The 26,903-nt window shown below is 43.7% G+C and overlaps 2 protein-coding genes across 5 annotated transcripts in view; one reads left to right on the top strand and one right to left on the bottom strand.

Annotated features, from left to right (window-relative positions):
* The window catches only part of ACOX1 (acyl-CoA oxidase 1), a 25,551-nt gene extending 11,388 nt beyond the window's left edge, over positions 1-14,163 (bottom strand). The window contains exons 1-3 of one of the 2 annotated variants that reach the window (XM_059048078.2): positions 13,627-14,163; positions 13,191-13,350; positions 2,197-2,357 (exon numbers count right to left, since the gene is read on the bottom strand). In XM_059048078.2, coding sequence (XP_058904061.1) covers positions 2,197-2,357; positions 13,191-13,350; positions 13,627-13,735 — 430 coding nt within the window. In that variant the 5' untranslated portion in view covers positions 13,736-14,163. Of the gene's footprint in view, positions 1-2,196; positions 2,358-8,130; positions 8,292-13,190; positions 13,351-13,626 lie in introns of both variants that reach the window. The other variant, XM_059048079.2, reaches the window with a different exon arrangement.
* TEN1 (TEN1 subunit of CST complex) lies at positions 13,576-26,903 on the top strand. Of its 3 annotated transcripts, none has more exons than XM_059048156.2 (4): positions 13,576-14,140; positions 16,100-16,196; positions 19,809-19,966; positions 26,503-26,903. In XM_059048156.2, the coding sequence occupies exons 2-4, from the start codon at positions 16,105-16,107 to the stop codon at positions 26,622-26,624; spliced, it is 372 nt and encodes a 123-aa protein (XP_058904139.1). In that variant the 5' UTR covers positions 13,576-14,140; positions 16,100-16,104; the 3' UTR covers positions 26,625-26,903. The 3 variants fall into 3 exon arrangements, with proteins under 3 accessions (XP_058904139.1, XP_066876978.1, XP_066876979.1); XM_067020877.1 differs by having other exon boundaries at positions 13,924-14,261; XM_067020878.1 differs by lacking the exon at positions 13,576-14,140 and adding an exon at positions 14,354-14,496 and having other exon boundaries at positions 26,503-26,703.

The following is a 26,903-nucleotide window of genomic DNA, read 5'->3' as shown; positions in this document are numbered from 1 at the left end:
CACAGGATACGAATTTAACAGGGAAGCTAACTGACCTTTTAAAGGCATATCTAAGTTGTTAGTGTGCCAATTTCAACTCATTTGTATTGTGTCTAACACACCAATGCAATGTTCTGGAACTCTGTATTATAACAAAGAATGAGAACACGTGACAGGAAGAGACTCCGACTAAAGTTCTTGTAAACTGAGAATTTATTTCAGAATGAATGCTAGAAAGGAAAACAAGAACTTAAAAAAAATTATAACCAGGACTTCCCTGGCACTCCAATGGTTAAGACTCCGCGCTTCCAATGCAGGGGGCGTGGGTTCAATCCCTGGTTGGGGAACTGAGATCCCACATGCCTCCCGGTGCGGCAAAAAAAAAGTTATAACAGTCATGCGGAAAAGACCTGGAACAGTGACTTTTTTTAATTTCAGAAAGTCCAATAATGAGGTCCAAGTTCACCCTGCAGACTCAACGCTAAGCCTTAACTTATTCCTGGCTGGTTCACTAGTGTGACTAGGAAGAGTTTCCGTTTTTATGTATAATGGAGATGGACAGGGATTTGTGTTTTAAATCCTAATACAAACGCGCCAAAATTATTTGAAAAAAGTTACAGAAAAATGTTCTAAGTGACACCCTCCCTAGTAATACTATCCTGTAGCCAATGCTGAGAACCTTTTACCAACTGTTTTGATAATGCCAGATCTCACTGAACACTTAAACTGTGAAACACTTAGAAACTCCCGAGTTAAATAACGGAAATGGACAGTTTATGTGTGATCCACAACCTTCCCCTGTGTGGGAATCAAGGAATCAGACACTAAGACTCCTTTCACCAAAGAAGAAACTTTTAGAGAGAACGAGGTAGCATATTAAACAGAACAGGTAATGACAAAACGTTTTCAAATGCACAACTGAATCAAATAGTATTCCACTTCGAGTCTTAGGAAAATCCTCTAAAATACTATTTACCATGGAAGCTGAAAGCCAAATTAGCAATCAAATGAAGATGAAGTTGTACAGGAATAAGGAGCAAGTGGCAAATATACACTAGACCAGCTGTTCTGAAATGTCTGAGTAGGAAAAGATAAGCCAGAAGTAAATGAATGGCAAACACAGATACCAATGTGGAACGGATGCTACCAGGCACAGCCACCACCTCCAGACCCATCCAGTTCACAGGAGAAGACAGGTGAGGGATGGAAAGAAAAAAGAAAGGTGGTACAGGGACTTCCCTGGTGGCGCACTGGTCAAGAATCCGCCTGTCAATGCAGGGGACACGGATTCCATCCCTGGTCCGGGAAGATCCCACATGCCGCGGAGCAACTAAGCCTGTGCACCACAACTACTGCGCCTGCGCTCTACAGCCCGTGAGCCACAACTACTGAGCCCACATGCCACAACTACTGAAGCCCACGCACCTAGAGCCTGTGCTCCCCAATAAGAGAAGCCACGCAGTGAGAAGCCCATGCACCACAATGAAGGGTAGCCCAACTCTCCGCAACTAGAGAAAGCCCACGCACAGCAACGAAGACCCAACGCAGCCAAAAATAAATAAATAATTTTTTTAAAAAAAAAGAAGAAAGAAAGGCGGTACATACAGAGTGTGAAATCAACTGCCCGGAAGTACAACTTATCTTATTTTTTCTAAACTTTGGCCAAAGCCACTTTCAGAACTTTAATGAATTTACTGAATCAGGCACAAATAATGTCAAGGTACAAAATGCTGCATGTTTTGGTTATATAAGCCACTCATTTCCCTTCAGCAAGTCAAAGAGCACACATTCTATTAATCTGTATTTCTTCTGCAATCTGTGCAAGTTCATTAAGGTATCAGTAGCAGATAATCAGATAGGAATGAAGAAAAAGATGGGTTCAGACTCTATATACACACAAATTCCATACAACTTCAGTAAACTTGAAAAATCACTTATTAAGTAAGGCCTGACTTGTAATTCTTGAGCTTCTGAAGGGGAGCCATGAGTAATCAATCAGCACGTCTGTGGTAATATGAGCTTTAATTTCCACCGACCAAAGCACTGTCTATGCCAAGACTTATATGTGTGAAAACCCTGGCCGCTGCAGAAAGACTGCATTTAAACAGATCTTACACAGCACGTGGACATGCCACTGCTGACACGTGGTGGACACTCCATGCATGCTAAGCTCGAAGAGCCCCGCCCATCCCAGAAGGTAGACTGAATGCACCGTACCATGACCCATCTCTGTCTGGGCATAAGTGCCAATGATCTCCAAGTTCCAGGCGGGCACGAAGAAGCGTTCCTGCTGTTCCTCGGTTGCCTGGTGAAGCAAGGTGGGCAGGAACATGCCCAAGTGAAGATCCAGAGGCCCAGACTGCCCTCGGTGCACAAAGCTTCAAAGAAATACCAAGGGTGGGCATTTGAGAGAAGAGTCATCAGGTGTGAGAGAAGCAGCAATTTGAACAAACAGAGCAAGGGAAGGAGAAAAAAAACCCTTCTGTTAAGTATGAATTAATGGGTGGACTTGATCATGGATGGGAGCACTGCCCCGTCTGTATTACTTTATAACTCTTAGCAATTTCCATTTTTCTTACGTTGGCGAGAAGTATTTTCTGATGCTACTCATCTCTAAAATTAATTAATCTCGGTAGGTATCGGCTACCAATGCCAAAGCCTGTGCAGCACAAGATCATGTGAGCAAGGCAGAGGACCCGAGCCTTGCAATTAAAGTAAATAAAAAACCCGAAAAGGCTGGATGGAATGGAGAATTTAAGTTGTACAATGACTTATTTATTCTAATGAAAAGTTGAGACAGGAGAACACAGTGGTTCTCTTGGACAAAAGTTTTTCCAGGATCTAATTCCAATAATGCTTCTAGGCTAGAATCTTTTTTGTTTGTCCATAAAACATCCAGCATTAATCCACATTCCTCACATAATTCTGGTCATTTCATTTGGATCCATCACAAATATCCGGCCACATGCTACAGAAACAATGTAATACAAAAATTGACAGTGCTCTTCATCCCCATAATTAATTTCAGAAATAAAAAGACACGCGATTTTTAGTGAAGACCGTAACATTTACAAACAACAGATTCATGCGTAACAAGCTCTCCATTACAATTATATGGGAATTATCACAAGTGATAATAAACATGTTAGTTGTCATTTTAAATCCACTTTCTAAAGTCATTCTTTTCCATTAAAAATTTGCAGGTGCCTTAGACTTTTATGTGAATTTATTTCTGATAGGAAATAGTTCTATATGGCTTTGTAATGTTGCATGTTACTGCCATTTTATTTAACTTCCAGCTCAAAATTAATCAATTCTATATTACTCTTACTGTGCTCATTATCTTAGAAATGAGCCTAAACATTTCAGTTTCAAAATTTCTCCGACTGTTCCACTCGAGGAGGAAAATAATCAGGACAGGGTGCTCTAGGCAGGGGCTGATGTGTGATATCCTCCAATGAGGGTGGGGGTGGGCTGAGCTTTCAGCTAACCAATCACATAAAGGTTGAAGAATGCATGAATAACTTCCTGATTTTACAGAGAAATTAAACCTGAGATGAATTATGTGTCTTCAGGTCAAAAAGAGAATGGCAAAACAAGGACAAGAATCTCGTCTCCTAATCATGTCTTCTAGTGCAAGCTGGGCTGAGGACAACGGTGGGAGCACTAGAAAGACTTGCCAAAATCCGAGCTAGACTTGGGAGCATCAAAGTGGAAATCCTGTAAGATGTCACCACCGGTGCAAACTGGGTGAAAGGTTCACGGGACGTCTCCGTGCTATTTTTGCAACTTCCTATGCATCTGTAATCATTTCAAAATAAAAAGTTAAAAAAAAGAAAAAAAGTGGAAATCCCTGGAAAAACACATTCCAGGGATGAGAGAGTACCTTTCACGCACAAACAGCAATGTCAACTGTGCTGTTTTTAAAAGAATGATGTGTAGGAGGAAAAATTAATGTGCACCTGGGAGCTAAAAGAAGAAAACACTGAAGTCGGACTGAAAGCCGTGGCCTGGGGCCAACCACTCATGGTGCTGAGAGGCTACTTTCCATGACTAGAAACCAGAGCGATTCCTGGTGAAGGAGAGGCCATTCAGAGGCGCCCATCAGACTCGTCATGGGTGGGCGTGTATTCGGGAATAATGAGGGGCACCGAGGGTCACCACAGAGCACACTCAGGAGGGCAGGGGTAAAACTACTTATAATCAGAAACCGTCTTGAAGCAGAAAAATGTTTTCAGGAGAAAAATGTCTCTTGGGACTAGGATAAGGATTATTCAGGAGCATATGAAATGCAGAAATGTTACGAGGAGAAAGTGACCTGGATAGTTCTTGATTTAAATCAAGTTATTTGCTATACTCTTTATGCATGATAAAGAACATATATTATTTTTAATTTATTTATTTTAAAATTGCAAAGCACCAACATTTTGCTTGATAAAGAGCTGGAGTCAATTCTTTCAAAACCGTAGCACCAGAAGGCCTTCCCAGGCTCTCCTACATGATACAGGGCTGGGAAGGCTAGCAGTCAATACTGAGGACAAAATGATTAGATTAGTAATATATGAGAAAGGAAGAAATCAAAATAGCATCTCCACGGACAGTATGATTATAATCCTGGGAAATCAACAAAAACAAAACACCATCAATAATAAATGAATTTAGAAAAACAGGATTAAAAAAAAAAATCACTCATTCTTATCCATTAGAGCCATTCAAATAGAAAACCCTGGGAAAAGAGAAAGGTGATTTATAACAGCAACAAAATATTTTTAAAAACTTAGCTCAGAATATTACAGATTTAATTAAGAGAAAATATAAATACCTAACAGGATGAATAAAAAATATGAAAATGAACAATAGGGAAGAAATTGCTAATTCTTGGCTGAGAGGACTAAGTAAAATTAATACTTCCCAAGAAAATACAGGGATTTAAGGTAATGGGTTTTAAATTCCTACAGAATGTTTTCGAACTTGGCAAATTGAGATCAGAATTCATCTAGAAGAATAAGTATGCAAGAACACCAAATACATATAAATTGAAATATGGCAATAGTAGGCTTATTCTATCAGATTTTTATATATCTTAAAAAGCAACAATGGGCCAAAGCTTATGATGTCAGGAGAAAAATAGAGAAAAAAATTAATGTAATATGTTTAAGGTTCCATAAATAAACTGAAACTATTACAAAACTCTCCAGAAAGAACATAACAAGGGGGAAGAGCTACTAGTTAATAAACATAAAAATAGTATGAGGTTCACTCATCTCTGTATCATACACAAGTCAAAGCATTAAACACAAATCAAAACAAAAAAGGGAATCATATAGAAGATAATTATCCAAGATACGGGAAGAAGAAAATTTATACCTACTCAGAGAAGGATGCATTGAATACATAATGCCAAAATGTTTAATCAAACAGAGGCAATAGAAAGAAATATTGGAAGGATACAATAAAATCTTGTAAGATCAATACGCAGATTCTATTTATTCAATACTCAAAGGAGAAAAACCCAGTTTACAGTAAGCTAAACATGTAACATCCAGGCTCACTAGCACTGGAAGAATTAAAACTTTAACTCTTAGATATATACAAAAGCAGCAAAAAACCAAAGTAATCATGTTGATGGGACTATGGAGACACAAGCACACGAAGTACATCAAAACGTGTTCCATGTCTTGAGCAACAGAAGCTATAAAGTGTTCATTCCCTTCAAATGTAGTAACTCATTTCTGAGAAAGATATTCCAAAGGCATAACCCAAAGAACACAGTTTCTGTAAAGAGACTGATATTGTTATTACCAACAGTGGGGAAATTAGAATACCCAGGAGCAAGTCTCATGGGAAGTCCAAAAGGTAAGAGAATCCCTCCTGGAAAAAGAAGACAGGAGACTCTCGGAGAGACAGAGCAGTGAGATACAGGGAGAGAAAGATTAGTGACTTACAAAATCGAGTTTACTATTTATTTTTCAAGTTTCAAAGGAAGAGTATTTTCACATTTGAGTATTAGTGATAGGAATTTGAAAAGAATCTGCACCATCTTCAAGGATGATAAGTATGTACTACATAAGCTCTATTCTCCTTAATAATTAAAATAACAATAATAGACAAGGCAAGAAGAATTCCTATTAAGTGGCCAGAACGTGAAATGATCAAATACCTGTGAAGACCAAACACATTACTTGCTTTGTGACCTGGAGAAACGTACAGTCAGGATAATACCCCTGGACCATGTCCCAGACTGTCCCTTTAACACCAGAACCCCAGGAAGAGGGTGCCCTCCTTGGTCCAGGCCTCTGCCTTTGATTAAGGCTCGCGCACCCACAGACCAAATGTGTGTTGGGGCTTGTGTGCCTATACAGACAGGTGTGTATTTAGAGGAAGGAAGACACAATTCTAGAGGGAAGAGAGAAAACTGGTGACCTAGACTTTCTGCATGTGGTTGAATTTTAAGATTCTTGAGGATTCTAGAATAAGCCTGAGAAATTTTGAGTCTCTTCACTTCTCAGCGGCTACCTAGAGGTGAAAGAATCCCAAACTCGAAGTTACAGCCAATTCAGTGAGAACACTTAGATAATCACTGTTGACCAATGTTCCAAAGTCTCAGAATTTAAATGGTCAAATCATCCTGTACAAGTTGCTCTACTGCCGATCCCGCTGATGTTGAAGTACTTTTTATGTATTCTACATAAGACTGTACTGTCACAGGATGCAAGTTAGCCAACGAACTGACTGGCTTCTCTGGAAAAGAACAGCAGTCAGCGAAGCACAACTAATATGAACTGACAAAGTTCCAGCAAGAAACAAGACCTAATCTTAAAACTCTGTTCTCCAAATGAACCATAGAGATTGAGACAAAGTTGGTTCGAATACAAAAGCATTCGAAAACTAGAAGGAATAAGGGAAAGAAAACTCTAACAAATGCAAACTCGCCCAGAGCAACACAGGATCTCAGTCCAACATTCCGGGCTCCTCAAACCAGTGAAGTTCAAGTCTTCATTTCCTCCTCTTTTCCTTCAAACATACATTTGAAATGTACCTTATAAATAGAGGCAGAAGGATTAGACCAACAAGAGATACACAGATCAGACTCACTTAGCCTCACAACAGTTTACAGCTTATGCCCATTTCAAAGCTATCTCAAGATTACAAAACACCCGTGCACACTCCAAGAGAGGAACACTGTAGGAACGTGATATTCCTTCCATTAGGACACCTTCCTTCAGGTCTGTCATCTCAGTGTTGGCCATCCTGAGATGGCCACAGGTGTTTGGCAGGGTGTTCATAAAACTGTACCAGGAGAATCTGCAGTTCCCACAGGCATTATGGGAAAGAACATTTCCTTAAACCAATCTGCAAACCAAAAAGCACCAAATCAAACACAAAAATGAAGCCTACCTGATATCTGCATCCTTTTCTCATTCTTTTTCTTTACTTTCCTTTATTTACATAAGGGAAGCATTATGAACCGGGCAGCTCAAATTCCAAGACACTCAAACCTGTCAGTGGTCTCATCTATGAAAACAAACCTGTTTCACAAGACTGAACACAAAACTTTTTGAAATAGCCCGGTTTTTAGGAACAATTTAACCAAGAATTACTGGTAATATAAAGTCCACGGACATGAACAGAAAAATGAAAAAGAAAGGAAGAGCGTTGTGGACTTTTGCCCAAACCATCTCACAACCTTCACCACTCTAACCCTCTGCCCCATTAAAATCCACATCTTTAACTTCATTAAAGCAGAGCATCTTCCAGATGCTGCTGAGGCATGAACCCTCTTAATTTTCAACTAAGTCTTTAATCAGACACCAATACAATGGGGCGCTTTGTCATATTTTCAACCCCATCTTTCCAAACTGCTCAACACCCATTTTAATGGCTGTATGCAGCAATGGTAACGAGCCTTAAAAAAATAACAATGACAGATGCTTCAGGCCAGAGTCTTGGACCAGTTTAAGAGGAAAGAAACTATCAGAAAATAAGAGGCTGAATTTTATTTAAGATTTAACAATTTAAAAATAAAATCCCAAATGTGTAGCAGCAGAAAAAAGTCAAATGCCAGGAGTCATTTTTGTTTGTTTGCCAGGAGTCATTTGTTAACTGAAGTCCTGAGGTGGGTTACCCGCTGAGCCTCAAGCGTGGACTAACCGTGGCCCATTTCCGTCTGGGCGTAGGTGCCAATTATCTCGAGTCCTTTGGATGAAAGCAGCCATTTCTCTTGCTGAGCAGTGGTGCCCTGATTCAGCAAGGTAGGAATAAACATGGAGTAATTGAGGCCCACAGGTTCCACAAAATTGACCAAATGTAGTCTACGGGAGAGAAAAGAAAAGGATCTCAGCCTTACTCTGGAAATTGCTTTCTGCTACCAATCCTGCCAGATAGCTGTGGCCCTGAGGATGAAGGTGAGAAAAATTTAAACCCCTTTCTTATGAAATCAAGACTAGTATTTATCATTTACTACCTAAAAAGCCAGCAGCAGAATCTAGTGGAATCTCTTCTCCCCCTAGTCATTTCAGGGCCAGAATTCTGAACTTCATACTTAATCCAGGAAGCAAATTCTACCATGTTTTAGCCTCAAACCCCCTTTTGTTTATTATTTTGTTGGTGTTATTTGTTGGTTTGATATTTTGGAGGGTCTGCCTGTTTGTTTTTGCTTTATTTTCAGGTTTTACTTGTTTTGAAAATCAAAAGACAGTCCACAGAACACTTATTTGTTTAGCTGTTAACAAAATGTCCCAAAGAAGAATAATTTAAACTATCTTTCCCTAGTAACCGAAGCAAATGTCCAGGATAGTACATATACATTATGGGGCCAAAGCACAAATCTCTAAAGGTCTTCAGAGCTTAGAGATGGCTAAGTAGGTAATGTGAGTGTTAAAAATTTATCACGGGCTTCCCTGGTGGCGCAGTGGTTGAGAGTCCGCCTGCCGATGCAGGGGACACGGGTTCGTGCCCCGGTCCGGGAAGATCCCACGTGCCATGGAGTGGCTGGGCCCGTGAGCCATGGCCGCTGAGCCTGCGCATCCGGAGCCTGTGCTCCGCGACGGGAGAGGCCACAAAAGTGAGAGGTCCGTGTCCCAAAGGAAAAAAAATCACAAATGGTCTTTGAAAATTATACCAGATTAAGTGAACTCTAATCATAATGAAATTCAGTCTTCAACGATTTTCTCACAAAAGAGAATCTGTGAGATAGTCAAAATACGAGTTACATACACTAGTCAGCCTCAGCTACATTGTGCTGTAGATTTTTTAGGGGTTTATTCTGTCAGAACTATCTATATAGAGAGAGCTTCAGGGGCTTCCCGGATGGCACAGTGGTTAAGAATCCGCCTGCCAGTGCAGGGGACACGGGTTTATGCCCTGATCCGGGAAGATCCCACATGCAGCGGAGCCACTAAGCCCGTGCGCCACAACTACTGAGCCTGCGCTCTAGAGCCCGTGAGCCACAACTACTGATCCCGCGTGTCACAACTACTGAAGCCCACGCGCCTAGAGCCCGTGCTCCGCAACAAGAGGAGCCACCACAATGAGAAGCCCGCGCACTGCAATGAAGAGTAGCCCCCGCCTGCCGCAACAGAAAGCCCGCACGCAGCAACGAAGACCCAACACGGCCAAAAATAAAAATAAACAAATTTATTTAAAAAAAGAAAAAAAAAGAGCTTAGGGTGAAAGGTAAGTACCACCTAAATGACCCTCATGACTTTTCAAGGGATGGATTGGAAGCAGTGTCACCGCCAGCCTATCCTGGCTGGTACAACAAGCAGAGCATGAATTAAGGGAAAAGGGGGGCAGGCTGCCAATTCACATCTGGGGAGGCCCTGAAACCATCCCACCACCTTTCAGGGGTGCTGGGGACAGAGTCAAACATCCAGGGAATGCCTGGACTAGCCAACATCAGAAATGCTTTTTAACCCTGAGGTTCTATGATTTTCACACAAATATCAAATATTAATTTAAACTGAGGGCTTCCCTGGTGGCACAGTGGTTAAGAATCCGCCTCCCAACGCAGGGGACACGGGTTCAAGCCCTGGTCCGGGAATATCCCACATGCTGCGGAGCAACTAAGCCTGTGTGCCACAACTACTGAGCCTGTACTCTAGAGCCCGTGAGCCACAACTACTGGGCCCATGTGCCACAACTACTGAAGCCCGCGCACCCTAGAGCCCGTGCTCTGCAACAAGAGAAGCCACCATAATGAGAAGCCCCCGCTCGCTGAAACTAGAGAAATCCTACGCACAGCAACAAAGACCCAACGCAGCCCAAAATAAATAAATTAAATAAAAATACCTTAAAACAAAAAACTTAAACTGAAAGGAGAGAAAGAGGGGAAAGCAGGTATAGGAACAGCAGAGGTAAGTTCCAAGTAACACCAATCAGCAGCAACTTCCTGCTGCTGTACTACAAAGAGAAGTAAGGCACTTTGCAAAACATACCCATCACTAAAGTGGAGATAAGTAACGAGGAGATAAATGTAGAAACTGGCCTCTCAAACAGCAAGGGCACCACAGCACTCCCTCACAACCATGCTTTACTGAAGGAGGAAATGAACCTGCGAGAATTTCTGAGAAATAAAAACAGTAATTTAGGTGCTAAAAATGGTGGCAATATAAGACACTCCCAATCCCTTGAGGGAACTGAGGAGGCTCTGGATTGGTAAAATGATGACACTGACACGAAATAATTAACTCTAGGAAACTGAGAGGGAAAAATATGTGACACAAAATAAAGACTGTCGGGCTTCCCTGGTGGAGTAGTGGTTGAGCATCTGCCTGCTAATGCAGGGGACAAGGGTTTGAGCCCTGGTCTGGGAGGATCCCACATGCCGTGGAGAAACTAGGCCCATGAGACACAACTACTGAGCCTGCGTGTCTGGAGCCTGTGCTCCGCAACAAGAGAGGCCGCGATAGTGAGAGGCCCGCGCACCGCGATGAAGAGTGGCCCCCGCTTGCCACAACTAGAGAAAGCCGTCGCACAGAAACGAAGACCCAACACAGAAAACATAAATTAATTAATAAATTCCTACCCCAAACATAAAAAAACAAACAAACAACTTATGTTTTCATAAACATACTGAGATTTTTTTTTTGAGGCCACTTGAAAGTTAACTCAAGAACAAAATCTGAGTGCTTGTTTTTAAGTTATGTTTAATCCCTCCTGAAGATGCTTTTCAAGCAACTAGCTTTAAAAACCTAATAAGGATAACAGAAACCATGAATGATTCTCATCAGAATTTTAAATTACTTTAAAGAATATTTTACAGTTTTTGCATAGCAAACAGTATAGTTAAAAGACAAAATTACAGGCAAGGAGAATAGGAAAGTAACTCCTATTCCCCAAACAGCAGTGTCTTATTTTCTCAAGGAATGGCGAGATGAATTCTTTCACTGCTCAAGTTGAGAAATCTCAAAGTACTTTACTAATACTTTAGTCAATTTCAATATTCTCATGAATTTTGTGATAGAGAAATTGGATGTAAGAGACCAGTAAATGCCCAAAATCCCCAGAAAGAGAAATATTACTATATTTCATTAATTATAGCACCCCTCTCCTCACAGCCAATTTTAGCATTTAAGAAATCTGATGCATCTCACAATTAATGGTACATCAGTTAACTCTGTTAGTGATACATAAGACATGGGTGTGAGTGACAATCGATGGCGTTCAGTAATTGCCAAGACTTATTTTCAATCCCCTTCTTTAACATACATTGATCTCCCTGTCACAGCCCAGAAATACTGGATGTCAAAGGTTATGCCAAAGTTTGTACTTTGTATTTCCCAAATAGTGAAGTCTGTCTCATAAAAAATGATACGTAAAACAGTTGGCTGGTGTCCACTGATCTTTAACTCACATAAAGGACTTTATTTCATTGTGACTTCACTGGAGTCTGGTTACACACTATGCACCACCACAGATCATGAAATCTCCTAACCAACTCTGAAACACACGGCATCAACCATTTTAAAGTAAAACAAAACAAACCTCCTGTTTTGTGTTGTTTTAAGGAATAATAAAATCTTACTAATTTTTTAAAGTTCACAGATCGAACTCAGGAAAATTAGAAACATAATCTTCTAGGAGTTACTCCACCTCAAAATCCTCACAGCCGTGAGTTACAAACTTTAAAAATAAAAAAAAAGCATTTGGAAGTTAGTAAGTACTCTGACTGGACTACCAAATTAACTGTATTTTTGTAACTAAAATGGAAAGGAGTTCTGAGTGTGGTCCTAAGGGCTGGAGTAAATCATTTCCTCTTGACCATAATAACCAGGTCAAATTGAAAATAATTATATACCATATGTATTTGCAGCAGTAGTATAAGGGAGGAATGCCTATTGCTACATAAAGGCAGAATTTGTAACATGTTTCATTTTTCTTGGCTCTTAAGTATGTACCATTCACACCATTTGTTCTTTATTGATGAAAATATCGGAGTTCTTCTAAAATGTAGAGGCCTAAAACAGAAAATGCCCAGGAATAAGCGAGAAGTGTAAGACATGCTGAAAGTCAAAGAAATCTTGTACTAAGATCATATAATTATAGTGTTCATTTACATAAAGGCAAAAAAAAAGTGTGTTTTATTTCTAATCTAAAAACACAACAAAAAGCAGATGGTCTGAAAAAAGGACATACCCAAGGCACGTTTTTATGAGGTCTTGTATGCACAGGGGAGCCATTTAAATACCATCACCAGATTCAACAATGCTGGGTGCTTAGAATACTTTATACTCATTCTGAAGTTTGACTAAAGTTCTTTTTCATCCACCCATATTTTCCATTATTTTAAACTCAAGATCTACACGCATATGAAAATACAAACTGTTACTGCTCCAAAATATTTAATGTTTGGTCCTTGCGACTGAAAACATCCTTCCAAATGCAGCTTCTAAATTTAGCAGGCCTCCTTCTTACAAAAAGCAAAGTCATTCTGTACTTAAATCATTCAAAATTGAGACATCTGGACCGAATTTGTATGATTCTTGAGATAGAAAATTATAGCATTCCCATGATCAACTTTTTACAAATGCCATCCCTTTAAAGGGCTTAAATACAAAAGTAAACATTATTTTCGACACAAATAACTTTAAAATGGCGTGAAAATGTGCCAATTCGAGTCTTCAAACGTCAAGCACGATGAAAAAGGACACCGCAGATTGCGGATTTGAAGTTTTGGCTTAGGCACTTGATCTAAGCTAAGGCATACCTACTTTTTAAACCACATGATTTCAGAAGGGTCTGCGATGTTAAACTTCCTCATCTTCTCCACCATGGTAGCACTCTTCCTAACAGCCACCTCGTAACGCTGGCTGCGACTGAGGAAATTCAAGTCCTCATGCTGGAAGTCTGGGTCTTTCAGAATCAGGTTCTCTGGTAGGGAGTTAAAAGGGTATCAAGAGGAAGACAGAAATTCAGGGCTCCGTTAAATCTCCCTGGGTCACAGCAGGTTTCAGACTCACGGGCACAGGTCTCCTCTCATTATAGGCGATTCCCCCCGCCAGAGCCGCCCCTGGAAATGGGGGTCCCGGTTCCCCTAAAGCTGGGCCAGAGGCTGCGGCCTACGCCCTACAGCGCCCGTCGACTCCTCCCGGAGGGAGTCTCAAGCTTTGCTCGGGGAAGGAAGGAGGCCTGGCCCGCCGCCCTCACCGATCTCTCGACGGCGCCGGGTGTTCTCGGGGCTGCCGTCCAGGACATGCGTGAGCAGCTCCGGGTTGAAGCTGGCGGCGGCCCGCTCCTTCTGCAGGTCCTGGTTCATGGTGACGGCCAGCAGAGGCAGCAGAGGCACCGGAGGCCGAGGCGGCGGCAGCAGCGACTGCGAGTGTCCGCACCTCCAGCGCGGGCCCAGCCCTAAGAGCCTCCCCAGGACACCGCGAGTCCCCGCCCCCGTTCGCCTCGGCCCGCCCCGGCCCGCCCTTTCTCCTTCACCGCGGCCCCTCCGCGCGTGACCGACCACGGCCGAGGCGGAGGCGGCGCCGGGGCGGGCGGGCCCCCTGCTCTCGGCCAAAGGAGCCTCTAAGCGGCCCCCGGCAAGGAGACCCCGGAAGAAGGTCAAGAAATTGCCCTGAGGGGAAAGCGAAGCGCTCTCCGCAACCCACCCCTCCCTCGTCACGTGGTCACGCTGGGCGGAAAGAGGGAATCCAAGGCCAGGAGGACCAGAAAGGTTCGCGAGTGGTTGGGAAGGGGCGGGACAACGAGGCTGAGGAGGACTGCGCCTGCGTCTCGGGACGTGGCCGCCCCGCCGCTTCCGGGTCCGCGCGCTAAGGCATCCGCGGGAATGAGAGGTGGGAGGAGACTCAAGGCTTGGGGCGGGGAACTCACGTGCTTTTCGGAGTTGCTGGGGAGGTCATAGGGTTTCCCAAAACCTTCCGAGATTGGAGAAAAAAAGGACGGGAACAAGGGTTGCACCGGGGAGAGGCTCCAACCATCGTTTGTTAAGATAACGGCATCTTTGCTGCCAGAGGCGTGGGCCGCGGGGAGCTGAGTGTGCAATTGGGGGCGCTCCCCCCTGTTTATGGGGTGAGTTTGGACTTAGAGTGAGACGGAACTGGCAGTGTGCTTAGAGGTCTCGGAAAGGAGACTTTTTTGTTTTCACAATTATCGTCATCAAAGTAGTAAAAGCCCACGTTGAGAAAAGCTAGTATAAGAGGATTTGTAATGAAAAGCGGAAGTTCCCCATCCTCAGAGGCAGCCACTTGAACCATAATAAATTGTGTTTCTAGTTTTGTTTCCTAAAGAACATCAAAGTAAAATACTTCCAAGCTATTTCTTGATTTGCTGAGCCCACATGCCACAACTACTGAAGCCCACGCGCCTGGCTGGAGTCCGTGCTCCACAACAAGAGAAGCCACCGCAATGAGAAGCCCACGCACCGCAATGAAGAGTAGCCCCCGCTCGCCGCAACTAGAGAAAGTCCGCGTGCAGCAACGAAAACCCAACGCAGCCAAAAATAAATAAATAAATAAATTTATTTTTTTAAAAAACCTACTAATCTTGATTAGTTTTTTGGTACTCCTTTTACTGTGTCTGAGGGGAATGCCTCACTCACCTTACCCTATTCTCAGTACCGTTATTAAAAATTGATGCGTCAGTTTTACAAACAAGTTTTTAAAAAACTATTAACACTATTAAAAGTATAGTTTTAAAAAACGGGATTAGTATGTTGTTTAAAGTTACAAGGTAAATGAGAGATAAAGGAGACGGGTAGCATGCCACACCTTCGTTACCATGGCATGAGGTCAAAAGGTAACTAAAATGAGCAAATCAAGAAATAGCTTGGAAATATTTTACTTCGATGTTCTTTAGGAAACAAAACTAGAAACAATTTATTATGGTTAAAGTGGCTGCCTCTGAGGATGGGGAACTTCCGCTTTTCATTACAAATCCTCTTATACTAGCTTTTTTCAACGTGTGCTTTTACTAATATTCTCTGTACCACCTTTACAGGTTTTTAAAAAAAATAAATGAAAACCATTCTAAAATTAAAAGTTTATTTAAAAAATGTGAAGACTCCCTTTATATACAACTATGAAAATGTCAAAATATATTAAGTGAAAAAAAATCAAGAACAGTATGTATACTATAGTATGGAAGGGAAATAAATATATACTCATTTGTCCTTATTTGCATAATGAAAAGATAAATAAAAATTTATGGAAATGGTCCCCTCAGGGCAGGGGTTGGCAAACATCAGCATAGGCCGAGACAACTCATGACATGTTTTTGTAAATAAAGTTTGAAGGAAATAAGGTACACTCATTCGTTATTTATTGTCTTTGAGAGTTTTCATACTGTAATGGCAGAGTTTGGTAGTTGTGACAGAGGTCATGTATTACTATCTGCCTTTTTACCGATCCCAGGTTTAGGGGCTTGGGGAGGGAATGGGCTGCATGGGAATTAGAGTGGGAATAATACACCTTCCACATAGATCTTTTGTATATTGTTTTTTTAAAAAATATGTGAATGCATAAACCTATCAAAAAATCTTTTTACATTTTAAAACACCACCCCCCCGGAACTACCTTTTCAGTTGCTGCTGGTCTCATGTCTGTTAATCTCCATCTTGTGGTTGGCTTGGTTTGTCAGGAATCTTCAAAACTCCATCTCAACTATTTGGTTACAGGAGCAATGATGCTGCCCAAACCTGGGATCTATTACTTCCCCTGGGAGGTCAGTGCCGGCCAAGTTCCTGATGGGGACACACTGAGAACGTTCGGCAGGTGAGAATGGTTTTTTCACATGGTGGGGGGATGTTTAAAAAAAAGTAAAATAGTCTTTTTAAAAAATTATAATATTTTAAAAATTATTTTTAAAGTATATATATTTTTTATACATTTATTTATTTCTTTTTGTTTGCGTTGGGTCCTCACCGCTGCACGTGGGCTCCCCCCAGCCGCATCGAGCCAGGGCCACTCCTTGCTACGGTGCGCTGGCCCCTCACTGCGGCGGCCTCTCCTGTTCGGAGCACGGGCTCCAGGCACGCGGGCCCCAGCAGCTGTAGCACGTAGGCTCAGCAGCTGTGGCTCATGGGCGCCCAGGATCAGCAACCGTGGTGCACGGGCCGAGCCACTCTGCAGCATGTGGGATCCTCCCGGACCAGGGCTGGAACCCATGTCCCTTGCACCGGCAGGCGAACTCCCAACCATTGCACCACCAGGGAAGTCCCCTAAAGTACCTATTTTTACTTACTAAAAGATCACTTATTTTTACATTTTAAGTTATTTATTATCTATCATATATTTTCAAAATTATTTTTAAAATTAAAAGTCATAATTTTATCTAATTAATTTTTATTTTATTTATTTTTATTTTTGCGGTACACGGGCCTCTCACCGTTGTGGCCTCTCCCGTTGCGGAGCGCAGGCTCTGGACGCGTAGGCTCAGCGGCCATGGCTCACGGGCCCAGCCGCTCCGCGGCACGTGGGATCCTCCCGGACCGGGGCTCGAACCCATGTCCCCTGCATCGGCAGGCAGGCTCTCAACCACTGCGCCACCAGGGAAGCCCTATTTTTGTTTTTTAAAAATAAATTTACTTATTTATTGCGTTTTCGTTGCTGCGTGTGGGCTTTCTCTAGTTGCGGCGAGCGGGGGCTACTCTTCGTTGCAGTGTGCGGGCTTCTCATCGCGGTGGCTTCTCTTGTTGCGGAGCACGGGCTTCAGTAGTTGTGGCTCGTGGGCTCTAGAGTACAGGCTCAGTAGTTGTGGTGCAGGGGCTTAGTTGCTCCGCGGTATGTGGGATCTTCCTGGACCGGTGATTGAACCCGTGTCCCTTGCATTGGCAGGCGGATTCTTAACATTGCGCCACCAGGGAAGTCCCTAATAATTTTTAAATGCTAAAAAATTAATACATATTCATTGTAAAAAATGTAGACAATCCATAAGGGTATAAAGAAAGCAAGTAAAAATCACCTGTAATTCCACTGTCTGGACAACCACCCACCTCTAACCTTTTGGTGATTACTGCTTTTTCATGTGTGTTTGTGTGTATATGTGGATGGGTGTGTACATACACAATATGTGTATATACATATATACTGTGTTAGTCACATATTGCTGTATAACAAATCACCCCACAATTAAGTGGCTTAAAATAACAATAAATGCTTATTTTTTCATACTTACTGAGTGTCAGGAATGTGGGAGTGGCTTAGCTGAGTGGTTCTGTCTCAGACTGACTTTGAAGATTGCAGTTGAGATTTTAGCCAGGGCTGCCAGCATCTGAAGGCTGGCGTGGACCTGGAGGATCTGATTCTACGATGACTCATTCACATGTCTGGCAATTTTGTGCTGCCTGTTGTCAAGAAGACTCACCTCCTCAATATGGATTTTTGTATACGGCTGCTTGAGAGTCTTGATAACATGGCAGCTGGCTTTCCCCAGGAGTGACTCAACAGAGAGGGCAAAGAGAAAGCTACAATGTCAATGACCTAACCTCAGAAATCACTCTAGGTCATCTCTGCAATGTTTTATTGGTTACACAGGTCAGTGCTAGTCAGGGTGGTAGGGACTACCCAGGGATGCAGATGCCAGGAGATAAGAATCATTGGGGGCCATCTTGGAGACATATATATACATACATGTATAAATATTTTCAGCTGGATGAGATCCTATTATATTACTATATTTACCATACTTAACTGTGTATGGTAGACCTAGTTCCATGCCAAATATGTAAATCTATATAATCACTTTAAATAGATCCATTTTATTTCATTGCATAGACATACCATAATTTAGTTAACCACATCTATTTATTTAACCAAAGGCAATTGATTTTCAACAAAGACATCAATTTAATTGAGTGAGGAAAGTATAGTCATTTCAACAAATGGTGCTGGAACTACTGGATATTTTTATGGGGGTAAAAAACACCTTGATCCCTACCCCACAGCATACCAAAAAATAAATAAATCATGCTAACTGGATCATAAATGAACAAGTTAAAACTATAAAAACCTTAGAAGAAAACAGGAGAAAACCTTCACATACACCTTGAGATAGGCAAAGATTTCTTAGACTCAGAAAACAAAAACCATAGGGACTTCCCTGGTGGTTCAGTGGGTAAGACTCTGAGCTCCCAATGCAGGGGGCCCAGGTTCAACCCCTGGTCAGGGAACTAGATCCTGCAGGCCGCAACTAAGACCCAGCACAGCCAAATAAATACATAAATAAATAAATATTCAAAACAAAACAAAAACCATAAAAAAAAATAATGAATAAATTGGACTTCAACACAATTAAAAGCTTCTCATCAAAAGCTACCATTAAGAAAATTAAACGGCAAACCACGAACTGGTAGAAAATAAGTGAACATGTATGTGTATATTATCTATATTCAACAAATGATTTGTACCTAGAATAAACAAAGAACTCATATAACCCAATGAGAAGACAAAGAATTTAATTTTTAAATGGGTAAAAGATTTAAACAAGACACTGCCAAGGAAGATATACAGAGGGCAGATAAACACATGAAAATTTGTTCAACATCATGTGTCATTAGGGAAATGCAAATTAAAACCACAATGGTACGGTATTTTATGCCCACTAGAGTGGCTAAAATTAAAAAGACTGACCGTATCCTGTGCTGACAAGGATTTGGAATGACTAGAACCCTCATATGTTGCTGGGGGGAAAGTCAAGTGGCACACCCACTTTGAAAAACAATTTGGCAGATTCCTTTAAACAGATTGACCATATGACCCAGAAATCCCACTTGGGTATTTCCCCACGAGAGATGAAAACATATGTCAGCACAAGTCCATCAGCAAACCAAATCAGCTGGTGAGGATAATAATAATTTATTGATTCATTCAACGGAGTGATACCAAGCAATAAAAAGGAACAAACTACTGATTTACCCAACAGCATAAATGGGGGTCTCCAAACCATTATGCTGAGTGAAAGAGGCTAGACACAGAAGAATTCAAGCTGTTAGGATTCCATTTACATGAGGTGCTTGAGTAGGAAAACCCATCTGTGGAGACCAAGAGCAGATCAATGGTTGCCTGGGGTGGGAGGTGGGGAGACTGAGCTCAGAGCGGCACAAGGGGACTTTTGGGGGTGATGGAAATATACCAAAGCTTGTTTGGGGTGCTGGTTACACAGCGTATACTTTTGTCAACAGTCAATGAACAGGTCCCTTTTAATGCATGTAATTTATACCTCAGTTATGTAGACCTAATTAACCTTTTCTGTTGCTGCCACTTTGATTTCTCTGATCCGAGTGAGGCTGAACATTTTCCCATGGATGTGTTGGCCTCCCAGAACCTTTTGAACTTTGGGTTGGTTCTGTCTATGGATAGAAATGATCACACTTACCTGACCTGCAGGTTGTACAGCTACGACATGACGAAGTCCCGAGTGACCCTGATGGCTCAGCACAGATCTGACCGGCACCCGGTCCTCGTCTGCACCAAGTTGGTGGAACCGTTCCAAGCCCAGGTGGGCTCCCTCTACATGCTCCTTGGGGAGCTGGAGCACCAGAAGGGTAAGCCTTGGCTTCACACACCCTTTTTCACCCTGGGTCCTGAGTAGGGCAGTCTTTTGGGTGCCTGGGCTTGGCTTCTGACCCAGCAGGGGTCCCTCACTGGGGTTCAATTCCTTCCAAATCAGCCCACGAGTTATAGGGACTCATAGGAAAGAGACGTGATTGGGCTTGAGGTGGACCTGCCGTAGGGAAGAAAGAAAGAGGGGAGAGAAATCATTAATTTCTGAAGGCCTACAACATGCCAGGCCTGGTACTAGGAGGTCTGCTTAAATCTTTTTGAATCTGCTCACCAGCCCTTAATGAGTCATCTTATGGCTATTGCATAGATGAGAAAATGAAGGCTCAGAGAGGATGGGGCTGGAGTAACAGGCCAGGAAGTCAGGGTAAGAGAAATAAAACACAAGGGAAGGAACAGAAGCAAACCTGGGAGAATCTCTATGGCATCCAGGGTTGAAGCTTGTCCTTTAAAACCTAGGTACTGTATTGTTTGCCTTCCTCTCTGGCTGTCCCTGTGCCATTTTCCTTCACATGCTTTATGTAACTATAAGGTGTTGTATCTGGTTATTTTAATTTAACATTATATCATAAGCATTCCCCCCATGTCTTGAAAATTTTTTCTAGATATAGTATTTAATGGCTATATAATATTTTATAGATTAGATGTGTACACTAATTCACACAAGCAATACAAAAACATTTGTATTGTTTCCATTTTTTGCTCTTATAAGTATACTGTACATTAATTGGTTAAAGAAACTATGAGATATTCAGCCAGGAGAATATTATACAGCCGTCAAAAATGGTGTTGTAAATTTATATCAGTTGACATGAAAAGATGTTCGTAGTATTTTACTAAGAAAAAGCAGTTTACAAAACAGTATGTATCATATGATCTCATTTTTGTTAAATAGACATTTTTTATACACATAAAAGTTTGAAATATTATTTACCAAAACGTTAATAGTAATTATCTCTGGGTGGTGGGGCTGTGGGATTCCTTATACTTTTATTAGCATTTGAAATGAAAATGTATTGCTTTATAGCCAGAGGGAAAAAACAGTTTAAACAATCTATCTAGATATATATTAAAAATGCTGTAGTTAATAGCCTTTAACTATTATCAATCTTTGTCCAAGATCAGAGTACCAGTCTTTGTCCATTTTCTGATTATTTCTTTAGGGTAGTTTCCTAAACATGGAATTGCTACATTAAAGTATATGAATATTTATGTTTCTTGATTTACACTCCCAACTTACTTTCTAAAAGTTACAGTGGTTTTTAACTCTGGATGAAATGCACTAGAAAAAAAAGTAAGTGGGGCTTACTTTAATTACGTTTGATTTAATATAAGTTAATCTTTATTCAGGCTTAAGCCTTTGAGCTCAGAGTCCCTGCCTTCATAATTGATTTGAGAGAAGTATCAGGAGGAGGGGTGGAAATGGGTACAAAGGGCCTTAAATAAATCATTTCCACTTTGACTGCAGCCCACATCACCTGAGACTCCCCCCTGTACTCCTGGCCCCTACAGGGAGCTCTCAGGAGCCAACTGCCCAGTATCTGTAACTCAAAGGTCTGATTGCAGATACAGAGAGGGGTTGATACTAAGGTGGGACATCAGGCCAGGACCAGGGCGGGACCTGGAGAAGACATTTAGAATTATTTGTGGGAAGAAAAATGGAAAAAACTTTAAAGTACAAATTCAACCCATATAACTTTTTAAATTTAATGTTTTCAAATCAAACAAGCACAAAAGTAGAATAAGCCTCCATGTACCCGTCACCCAGATTCAGCAGTGATCCACATTCCACTGTTGTGTCATCATCGCCCGCATTTACTTACTTATTTATTTATTATTTTTTTGTGTGTGGTACGCGGGCCTCTCACTGGTGTGGCCTCTCCCGTCGCGGAGCACAGGCTCCGGACGTGCAGGCTCAGCGGCCATGGCTCACGGGCCCAGCCGCTCCGTGGCACGTGGGATCCTCCCGGACCGGGGCACGAACCCGTGTCCCCCGCATCGGCAGGCAGACTCTCAACCACTGCGCCACCAGGGAAGCCCTACTTACTTATTTTGCTGGTGTATTTTAGAGCAAATCTGACATCATTTCATTTACCCATAAATACCTCAATGTCTATCTCTAACATCACGATCACGCCCAACAAAATGAACAGCTGTTCCTTAATACACTCTAGTACATACCTTGTCCGTGTTCATTCCCCTCCTCGGCCCCAAAATGGCTTCTTACAAAAAGTTAGTTTAAAAGCAGGAGGCAAACAAAGTCCATGCATTGCCTTTGGGTTACATATCCCAAGTCTCTATAACAGTTCTGTCTTCCTTTTTTCCTTTTTTTAATGCCATTTATTGGAGAACTTGGGTCTGGAATTAGCTAACTGCTTCCTCCTGGTTGCATTAAACCTGCTCTTCCTTCTCTTGAGTTTATCCTACCTTTTTCTGAACGGATTGTATTTCAGGGAAACCAAATGGTTGGAGGGAACGTTCTTTAGAGAAGAATCACAGTGAATAAACGCAGAAGAAACAATTAAATTCTAAAGTCACCATGTTAAAAGCCCTGAGGAAATAATAAATCCAGGCAACCGATCGTTATCACCGGCCGCTTGAATCATTATGTGGAAGCTTGCCGGGAACACCGTAGCTCAGGTGATCAGGCATTACAAAAATCGGACTGATCGATCGTGTGCCTCTGGTGTGATGTACCAGGAGAGCACAGACAGTACTGCTCTGATGTGTTCTTGCCAAAAAAACAACAAAAATGGAACCTCAACAGTCAAACCTCAGACCCAGCAGGATTCTTCCTAGGCTCTGGCTAGTTTACCACTTATCATTATTTTCATCACAATGTGTAGGGGTTTTTTTTTTTCTTAAAAAAAAAATTCCCCCTCAGTTTCTAAATTCTGAGACTACATGCTCGTCATTCGAGACTGACACAAGGAAAGAAAGACGGTGAGGAGGGAAGGCAGGGTGCGGGCTGAGCTTGGCAGTGGTCACTGACCTCCAACCTGCGGTGGCCTGTCTGGCCCCAGGCCAGGTCTGAAGTCCCATGGGAACACAAAGGTCAGCCACACACGGCCTGCCCTGTGGCAAGGTTGGCAGTTCTGAGGATGGACTAGAGGCACCTTTCTGAAATGTTTGCACACGAAAGAGAAGAAATGCCAGCCATGTGCCAACGCCAGCTGGCCGGGACACCCCGCAGGGCCAAGGGCTTCCAGACCAGGGATTAAGGCGTGAGGACACAGCCTCAGCCCGGCTCTGCTCCAGGGGCCCGCATGGAGCACCAGGCTGCAGCTTACTCGTCTGTAGCAGGAAGCCGCCCCAGAGCTCTCGCCATAAATCCTCCCTGTTCTAGTTTCCGTTCACCTGACGCTTCCTGCCCTCACAGGCCTTCCTTGTGTCCTCTCGAACCTTCAAGCCCCCCTCTCTGGGACTTGGCCTGAAACCTGGCTTTCCCGGCCAGGCAGCATTTGCCCTCCCGCCCTGCCACGTGGAGCCTTCCAGGCCCCATCACAGGACCCAGAGGTGGGGCGGAAATCCTGCCAGCTCCTCCTTCGTAGCACCAGTTCTGCCACCTCCGCCCCACTGCTGCCTGACTTACCCGGACCCGCCCGCCTCCGCCACCTGAAACTAGGTTCCACCCTCAGTATCTTTCTGCCTCGTCAGTCACCCATCAGGACCACCTTCTCTCCTCTCCAGCTTGACCTCACTATCATTTCAACCAGTTTCCTGGCAGAAGTTCCAACCCCTCGTCTTCCATCATTCCTCCCTGATTAAACCCCAATCCCCACCCTCTCAGGTCCCACCCAACTGTTGATGGAGAAAGTTCACAAAGCTCCAGGGATTCCTAGCACAAGGGTTTCGAGGTCTCTTATCTCTTCCGGGCCCTTCACGCTGCCTAGAATTCCTTCCACATGTCCTGGCTGGTCCCCCCTCCCCCTGACCCGCAACAGCTATTTCAGGCATTCACGCAGGACCCCTTTCGTCATCACCTCCCCGTCCCTTCCAGCAAATTACCTCACCTCCTACATCCCAGGTAAAATTGAGGCCACAGCTGCAGCCTCTCCTAAAATTATATGCATCCACACCCATCAGTAGCCCCTTTCCTCCAGTCTGGGAGAGAGGAGGGTCCCTCCTGCCTGCGGTGCAGCCCCTGTGCTGTGATGCATGCCTGCCTTCCTGCAGGGGCTTTGCTTTCTCAGCTGAATCCTTAACCTGTTACCACTGGCTCTTCCCTCCCAGCATATAAAGCGCTCAAGCCTCTTCTGTATTAAAATAATAGCAACAATAATGTCAAGTTAGCTCTATCCCTACTTAGCTGTGACCCTCCTCCCTCCACAGTCAAACTTCCTAAAAGAAGATCTGTTCTCCATATCACCCCTCCTTATCTCAGACTCACACCTCAACCCACTGCATTCTGGACCGAACCCGCACCCTCAGCAGAGTCCTAACCACTGGGCCGCCAGGGAACTCCCTCAGCCCTTCTCCTTTGCCGCAGGTTCTTTTTCTTTTCGAGAAGAGATTCCCCTAAATGACTGTTTCTCTGGCTTCATAAACTCCTTTCTCCTCCCCTGCAGCACTCTTCAAATGCCGTTCTTTTTTTTTTTTTTTTTTTTTGTGGTACACGGGCCTCTCACTGTTGTGGCCTCTCCTGTTGCGGAGCACAGGCTCCGGATGCACAGGCTCAGCGGCCATGGCTCACGGGCCCAGGTGCTCCGCGGTATGTGGGATCTTCCCGGACCGGGGCACGAACCCGTGTCCCCTGCATCGGCAGGAGGATTCTCAACCACTGCGCCACCAGGGAAGCCCAAGTGCCGTTCTTTTATTCCATTTACACAGACCTTTTGCAGATGGACTAACAGAATTGCCAGATTTGTCCCTGTGATAATCATACTTCTAAAGTTCACTTCCATTTTTAATAACTTTCCTTCATTCACGGGAAGAAACATGTTCCACTATCTGTATCTCGAAGAGAAGGTTTTCCCAGGCTTAGGGGAGGAAAGAGCTGACAGGCATTGTTATTGTAAGGAAAGTTCTGTAAAAGTAAGTCCAATACTAAGAAAATCTTCATACAGGAAGTTTGGAAACATTTGACCTATGCTTCTATTTTGAGATTTTTAACTGCAAATTAGAGCACTCTGATTTTGTCCTTGCTCTCCCTGTGTCATCCTGAACACATGCAGCTGCTCTGTGAAAACTATTTAGGGCCACATGTGTCACAAGAAAAGGTCTAGGCCTTTCAGTGCCAAATGAAATTTAGGCAAATATCCTGTTTGATTGATCAGTATAGATGAGCCAGCTATTCCTGAAGAGGCCTGAGTGATGAGAATCAACAGTCTACACCCATCCACAGATCCACATACTGTCCCATGCCCCACCCCCACCCCACTCTAGGCCATGAAGCCCCTGCAGTCCAGCGCTGGGGCCAACAGAAGCTGATGACACACAGGCAACCTCATGTTTCAAATGAGTTCATCTTCCTGCGTTGAAGCCTGGAATCGACACAGTCCAACTCTCTGAATTCTGCCCCCGGGCTCTGTTAAATCAATAAAGTGGCCTAGACTAGAGGAAAAGTTAGGCATAGACTTTAACCAGAGAGAGCCTCTATCTCAAAACGGCATCAAAAGAGGATGGCAGGGCTTCCCTGGTGGCGCAGTGGTTGAGAGTCCGCCTGCCGATGCAGGGGACACGGGTTCGTGCCCCGGTCCAGGAAGATCCCACGTGCCGCAGAGCGGCTGGGCCCGTGAGCCATGGCCGCTGAGCCTGTGCGTCCGGAGCCTGCGCTCCGCAATGGGAGAGGCCACGACAGTGAGAGGCCCGCGTACCACAAAAAAAAAAAAAAAAAAAAAAGAGGATGGCATAATGTCCTGGAACATTGAATGTATTCATTGACGTGCCCAGAGAGCAGAGAGAACATAGTGCAAAAAAAAAAAAAAAAAAAAAACCAAAAACAACCTATTAGGGCAAACCCCAGATGTCCTTCCTATTTGTTGTCACCTGAACATTGGCAAACCTTCCCATCAGCTCATCACAGCATCTCCTAGAAGCGCCCCCAGCCCCGTGTCCAGGGGGGGATGACTTGCCCCTGTAAGGCCAGACTCTCCCCTCGGATTGATTAAATATGGGGTTCTCTTTGCCCCAATTTCCAATGCCAGTGAGCCCTACGAAGCCAAGGGGCCCTTCTCCTGGTACAAATGGAGAACTAGGGTGGGCACTTGGGAGCTACAGAGAAGCTGGAAGGAATTAAGATGACAAAAGAGGGAAGTAGAGGCTACATCTCCGGGCCAGAGTGGAATTTTCAGGCTACCCCCTGAGTTTCAGCCATGTGCCTGTAGTGCATGGCGGGCCTGCAGTTCTGAGGTCCAAGTAGACAAATGGTCAGCATCCTGTAAACCATCCTTCTCACCTGTGCCCTGTCGGACTCTTCTGTCAAAATCCAGGACCGAGAACAAGTCGGGGGAGACGGCTGGAATGCATTTGCAGGGTGTGTTGCTGACACTGCCCGTGCCTTGGTGTCTGTGTCTTTCAGATGGAGGCTGCGTGGTGAAGGCCCGTGTGCTGACTTGTGTGGAAGGAATGAATCTCCCCTTGTTAGAACAAGCCATCCGGGAGCAGAGGCTGTACCAGCGAGAGAGACACAGCAGCCAGTAGAGAGCAAAGCGGCAGCTCCTGGCAAACCGCCCCCTCCCCACCCTCCCACTCCCCCGCCCCGCCCCGCCCCGCCCCGCCCCGCCCCCGTGCTGGGGCTCCTGCCGAGAAGATGCAGGAGCTTCCTGGAGAGAAGAGGGGAGGGGTTGTTCATCAGGATTGCCCCAGAAATGGGAGCCTAGAGATCAGAGGCCGGGCTCTAGGGCCCTGGGGGCTGGGTCCCGTGTCGGTCCTGGCGGGTTGCAGAAGGTCCTCGTGAATAAAGCCATGTGGTGTGACGGA

The sequence above is a fragment of the Kogia breviceps genome, chromosome 19 (genome assembly GCF_026419965.1).
Source record: "Kogia breviceps isolate mKogBre1 chromosome 19, mKogBre1 haplotype 1, whole genome shotgun sequence".
Classification (NCBI taxonomy): Eukaryota; Metazoa; Chordata; class Mammalia; order Artiodactyla; family Physeteridae; genus Kogia; species Kogia breviceps.
This window is presented reverse-complemented; position numbering and strand designations above follow the sequence as displayed.

Excerpts from the sequence above, each read along its gene's own strand:
- TEN1 (XM_067020877.1), top strand. Across the intron at positions 16,197-19,808 it reads ACACTGAGAACGTTCGGCAG|GTTGTACAGCTACGACATGA; the intron begins GTGAGAATGGTT and ends CCTGACCTGCAG. Across the intron at positions 19,967-26,502 it reads GGAGCTGGAGCACCAGAAGG|ATGGAGGCTGCGTGGTGAAG; the intron begins GTAAGCCTTGGC and ends TGTGTCTTTCAG.